The sequence below is a fragment of the Myzus persicae genome, unplaced genomic scaffold (genome assembly GCF_001856785.1).
Source record: "Myzus persicae strain clone G006 unplaced genomic scaffold, MPER_G0061.0, whole genome shotgun sequence".
In the NCBI taxonomy this organism is placed as follows: domain Eukaryota; kingdom Metazoa; phylum Arthropoda; class Insecta; order Hemiptera; family Aphididae; genus Myzus; species Myzus persicae.
Window position 1 is genome coordinate 460 of NW_019101151.1, and position 6,708 is coordinate 7,167.

At 31.6% G+C, this 6,708-nt stretch overlaps 1 protein-coding gene across 1 annotated transcript; it reads left to right on the top strand.

Moving 5' to 3' along the window:
- Nucleotides 1–204: 204 nt before the first annotated feature.
- Nucleotides 205–4,709, top strand: LOC111027964 (zinc finger MYM-type protein 1-like; the record flags this gene model as incomplete). Its single annotated transcript, XM_022306482.1, has 6 exons — nt 205–243; nt 342–455; nt 530–1,105; nt 1,332–2,132; nt 2,491–2,621; nt 4,539–4,709. Coding segments are annotated over 6 exons (1,832 nt in total), but the record flags the coding sequence as incomplete, so codon positions are not given.
- Between the last annotated feature and the right edge of the window lie 1,999 nt (nt 4,710–6,708).

A 6,708-nucleotide genomic window follows, 5' to 3' on the forward strand; every position in this document is an offset into this window, starting at 1 on the left:
AGTTTTAGTTTATTGAAAACATTTGAAGTTGTCAGTTATTTTTTTCATTACTTAATTTGTTTTTTGTGAGTAAAAACTAAATGGCTTCAAGGCAATATTTAAGTGGGGCTCAAAAACGAAAATTAAAATTCAAAAAAGATGAACAACTTAAAAAATTAAAAGGGTCATTAGATAATTTTATAAAACCACAATTACCTGATTCAGAAACATCTCATGAAAATCTAAACACAAAATCTGTCAAAGGTATGTTTTAAATAATAATAATTAATTTGTTGCAAATATTGTAAAAGCGCTATGTAGGTAACCATCATACTCATACATAACTTGTTTTGGCGACACAGATAATAATAATACCAATTGTGAATGTGAATCAATTGAATCTGTTGCTCAAGTTGTTGATACTGAAGTAGTTAATGTTACTGATGTTGAACAAATAGCTAATGCAAGATTCAACGGTAAATATAAATTAAATTATTTAGTATAACAATATAACATTTTGATTTTTGTTTTTTGATTTTTTATATAATAGAATTGAATTTAAAGAATGAATATCCAACTGATAGAGTTCATTTTAATGAAAATATCAATGATAGTAATATTAAAAGATCTATTTTGGCTTATGGGCCTTGTCGACCAAATATAGCTTTTCCTAGTAGTGCACATGAAGATGGTAATACCTATAAATTCTCTTCCTACTTTTACTCAATGACATTAAAATCTGGTATTAAAGTTCAAAGATTTTGGTTGTGCTACTCAGTTGGATTGAATGTAGCCTACTGTGAAACATGTTGGTTATTTGCCAACCGACAATATTCTTATTATAATACTGCATGGATTAATGGAGTTGATGACTGGAGACATTTGACATTTAAAATTGATAAGCATGAGAAATCCATTCAACATATTGATGCTGGGAAGATTCGTTATAACTGGGAAAAAAATTTTACAATTGACAAAGTTACAGAAAAACAATATTCAGATGAAGCTACCTATTGGAGGGAAGTACTAACACGAATAATTAAAGTGATTTTATCATTAACAGCTGGGAACACAGCACTCAGAGGACATGAGCATAAAAATAATGATGGTTTAACTACAAGTGAAGGTAAATAAATTAACTTAAATAGTTAAATCATAAATTATTAAGAAATTCTAAATTCTAATGTTATTCGTTTAGGTTTGGCCTTAGGCTTAAAATATTAATTTTTAATTCAATATATTTGTTAGTGAATAAAATATATTCATATTATGAATTTATTAATGTAAAAATATTGTAATTATTAATGTATTCTAAAACAAAAGTACATAATTATTCTATTTTATTACTATAGGAAATTTTATGAGGACCATAAAGCTTTTATCAGAGTTTGATCCAATAATGAACAATTTGTTAAATGATGAAAAAAAAAAAATTAAGTACCTCAGTTGGCAAGTGCAAAATGAAATAATTGAAATATTAGCTACAAGTACACAAAGATTACTCTGTAAGGAAATACAAAATGCCCAGTGTTTTTCAATTATCATGGATTCTACACAAGACATTAATAAAATTGACCAAGTTAGTGTTGTGATTAGATATGTAGTGCTTGACTATGAATTGAGAACATTAAAAATTGAAGAGTCATTTATGGGTTTTTTTGCAATTGATCAACATGGAGCCAAAAATTATGAAAAATTATTGACTGATGTTTTATTGAAATTGGAACTGGATGTCAAAAAGTGTAAAGGACAAGGATACGATGGAGCAGCTGTGATGAGTGGCATTTATTCTGGAGTACAGAAAAGAATTAGAGATATAGTTCCAAATGCATTTTATGTTCACTGCTGCTCACATAACTTGAATTTAGTTATATCAGATGCGGTTAAGACTACTGAAAAAGCTTTACATTTCTTTAATACAGTTCAGGCAATATTTGTATTTTTTAGTTCCAGTGCCCCCAGATGGTCAACTCTTGCTTTCGGAGAAGATGTATCTAGTAAAATTAAACAAAAGGTATTGAAAAAAGTTTGTCCAACCCGTTGGGAATCTCGACATGAGTCAATATATCCTTTAAAAGTAAGATTTAAAGATGTTTTGAAATCCTTATCAAATATATCATTAACCAGTCAAAAAAAAGAGGAAAGGTCTGCTAGTATGTCTTTAAAAAAAAAAAATGGAGTCAATGGAGTTTGTTTTTTTGTTGTGCCTATGGGAAAATATTTTAAAACCATTACATGGCATATCAAAATCTATGCAAAAAAAAAATACAAATTTATTTAATGCTTGCAAAAATTTAGAAGAGGCTACTAATTTTATTACAAGATTAAGATGTGACTATGAAAATGTATTATTAACAACCAAAAACTTATGTAAAAGTTGGGACATTCCAACAAATTATCGAATAGAATGAACAAGATTTGCAATCAAACATTTTGATGAGATTGATGGAGATCGCCGACTAAATATTACGGAAGAAAATTTAAAAATTAAATTATTTTTACCAATTATAGATACAGTATTATTTCAAATAAATTCTAGATTTGAAGGCTTAAAAAAAGTTAATGACCATTTCCATTTTCTACATCCATCAATATTAGTTTCAAGTAAAGAAGAAGAAATAGTCAAAGCTTCTTATGATTTTGTACAATTATATCATGATGACATAAGTCCAGATTTTACACGTCAATTATTATCCATAAAAGAATTGTTTGCAAATATTTCAGGCATAAAATATATAAAAGATCTGGCCATATTTATTTTAGAAAATGATTTTAGCACTACATACAGTGATGTAATAAGTGCATGTCTTATTTATTTAACGTTACCCGTAACAGTTGCTTCGGCAGAGAGATCTTTCTCAAAATTAAAATTGATAAAGAATTACCTGCGAAACTCAATTGGCCAAGATCGTCTTTCCAACATCAGTATATTAAACATAGAAAAAGAAAAAACAGCTGACTTGGATATAAACAAAATAATTTTTGACTTTGCTGCCATAAAAACAAGAAAAATGAATTTTTATACTTGATTTTATAAAAAAAATTATGTAAATTTTAAATAATTAAACAGTTTTAAAAAATAATTATATGACATATTGACATGTGAGAAAACAATATTTTTAGAGTTATAATAAATAAGGTACCTAATATCGTTTATGACTATTTTTTTTTTTTTTAGCAGGTAAGGGCCCCAATCTGGACATTTTCACATGGGCCCCTTATTATCAAGTTGCGCCACTGTATAAAGCACATAACGATTAGCGTTTAACTCATAATTCAAATAATCTTTAGATAGACTAATCGATAAAATATAAAACGATTACACGTGTAGATATCACTCGGTCCCACTAAACTATTTTTAGACTTCATGTACTTATATCATATTTAATATTTCAATTTTAACGTAAAACTTACACGTGTGATATAAGAAATACAATTTAGTTTGTAGTGCAGGGGGGGGGCACTTGCCCACCCCTGCCCCATACTCGCTACGCCCATGATGCTTCATGTTTTGTTTCTTTTTTCTATAAATCATCATTTGAAATAGTTTCTAAAGCATCTTTTATCTCGTCATATCCACATAAAAGAGCTATGCATAAATCGTACCTGGAAGACCACCTACATAGTACATAACTTTTTAAGATGAGTGGGTTGTGTACAATTTGTATTATCTTTATATAAATTACATAAAAGTTCCCATCTATACGTAGATAATGCAAAAAAATTATAAATCATTTGAGCATTAAAAAAAAAATTTGTTCCTTCATGAGTACATTCGGCTGCATTCGACCCTATCAAGTTCAGAGAATGACCTGAACAAGGGATAAACTCAGCATTAGAAGAATATTGTTTAATTTGTGATTGTTAACCATTATACATGCCAGACATATTTGAAGCAATATCATAAGCTTGACCACGACAGTTTTTTATGTCTATATTCATGTTTGATAACTTTTCAACTACTGCTTTTTTCGTAACTTTTCATTTGTGGACAACTGAAGGAAGGAATCCAATGAATCACTCAACTGGCGTTCTATCAAACATGACATATCGTAAAGCAATTGTTTTTTTTTTTTAGAACCATTAGTAACTATTAAAGTTCGACAATTACAATTAAAGATAGTGATTACATAAATCAATTGAAATTAAGATACCACATATAGGCAATAGAAATTGATGGTAATTAACGAAGGTATACAAGAGGTATTAATGTTAAAATAATGGTTATGATTTTAGATTCGGGGAAGATTAATTAAGGAGAGGAGATATTCTTGGATAGTAATGAGTTTAAGAGTGTGGATAAAAGTGAAATTAATGGAGTAAAAAGGGAATTTAATTGTGTAACAAAATGAGATAAAATATTAGATATAGTTTCATTATTAGAGTTGTTTAAGTTGCTTGAAGTTGCTTCTGCTTATGTCTTGGCCCTGGTTTTTCCTTTATATCGGGTGTGCGTGGACTGAAGATCCTCTGTCACAGGCAAGACCATCCTTGAGGGCGCTAATGATGGTACAATAGGCGTGTTTTTAAGATGGCCATTCTTATGATTCTTATGATAGGTGTTCAAAAATGCCTTTAAAAAAGGACAACCTTTAAAGTTCGTGGTAAGTGCGCCTGAACATAACGTACACTTCGCGGGCAGTTCCGAAGATTTGACGCTATCCGAGGTGTTGTGGTTGTTACCGCATTTAACACAACGTGGTGTTTCATTACAGTATGAGCGAGTGTGACCGTATCGCTGTCATTGTTTACATTGCGGAGGGAAGCGGGATCGATGCGGTTTTTCGACAACTATTTTAGAGTTAAAGAGGGAGGATAATTGGAAGATACTCCGGTTAAAATCTGTTGCTTCTAGAACAACGGTAAACAGCGGCAGGGCCTGTTTGCTAACTCGGTGGCGGACGTTTAGCACTCTCATGATTGATAAGCCCAAGTCTCGAAGGGCACTCTCTATATCTTCAACAGGTATAGAATGATGCATTTAGCGGATAAACACTTTGAAAGGGCGGCTATGATGTGGTGCCCACGTATGGCATTCAAAATCCGAGTCGTTGCAGTAATCAACCATTTTATGGTAACCATCGAGATTACGAGGTTTGATAACTAGAGAGGAACCCTTGGCGGAAGCCGTGAAGCCATCGTACCTACCAGAAATATTAAAGCTAATTTCAACTAGGAGTAGTTAATAACATTACTTATGACAATTAACGGAGCTGACAAACTCGTAACCTCGACTTTACCGTCGACGAGGTGGTTTGATGGTGGCGCAATAGGTTCATGTTGATCCGAAGGTGAATCTGTGATGGGAGGGGGTCTAAAAACCTCGGGGAGGTCATCAGCCACGGAGAGGTGAGCAAACCGAATTAACGTCACATAAGGCTTGCGTTTTTTGAGACTTGAATCGAAATTTGACGAGGAGGAGGACGATAAGTTCCTTTTGGACGACTTCGGTGTAGTGGTGCGGGACATAACAGACGGCCAGACGGGTCTGCGTATTATTGTGCTAACACATGAACATAATTAAATATAAACAGATAAGGATTGAGTGCGCAACGTAGTGAACGTCCGTGCTCGACGACACAGAACTGAAAAAGCAATTGTTAATTGGTCAGTTTTTGAAATATCTGGAGTTGAGTCAATAATGAATGAAAAGTATTTTCTAGTTTTTACTTGTTTAATTATTTCATCAACAACAGTCTTAGACATAAGAATAATAAATTTATCACATATAGTTGAAGATAAGTAAGAAACATTAACACGTCCTTTATTTCCATATTTTGTCATGTGTTCAGATATAAAAGGATCAAATTTAGCGATAAGTTCTAAACATCCAAGGTAATTTCCATTTTGTTTGGATTCAAAATTTTCATTTTATCCTCTTAAAGCTAATCCTCTAAAATCTCAAAGTTTCCACAACTCTATACAAAATATTTTTCCAATATGACGAATTATTAAGTGTTTCCTTTTTCATTTCCTTATCTATTCCATATTGACCAGAATTTATCCGTCTCAAATGCCATGATTTTACTAACTTTATCACAACATTTTTTTCAATCAGTAAAACCTTTATCTTGATTTTCAAACAATGTTTTTTTATTACCAAACAATAAACATTGAAAAAAAATAAAAATAAATTTGATTGTGAATATAAAATCCAATCCCTAAAACGAGTTTCTCTATTTTGCATTTTTCTATTTAAGATATTTAATGGAAGGTACCCCACATATTTACCAATAACTCTTAGTTTTTTTTAAATGTATTAATTTCAAATTTTGCTTAGGCAGATTTATTAATAAATAATTTATACTTGAGGAGTTGATTTTCCATAGTGCCGGATCAATATTTAGAATTTCAGTTTCTACGGATTCAGAAACATTATCATGTCCATTGGCTGGTAAGCAGATAGGGTCTACGGCCACTGTACATGTTTCATATGTTTCAATGGTATGTGAATTGCTTGTAAGATCCTATAAATAATAAGAATTAAAAGAATTATCAACTAAAAACAAATATATTTGTACTTATACTTCATTTCAAAAGAGAACATACCGCTTGCTAGACTGGTTTTAGTTCGGCGGCGCGCATCCCCCACCAGTTGTTGTCGTATGCTCTACTAAAGCAACGCGCGCCGTTTACGACGAGCGCGCTCACTGCAGACACTGCATCAGATCGTAGAGACCACTATACACCCGGTGCCAAATAGCGCCGACTAAAATGTAATATGTAAAA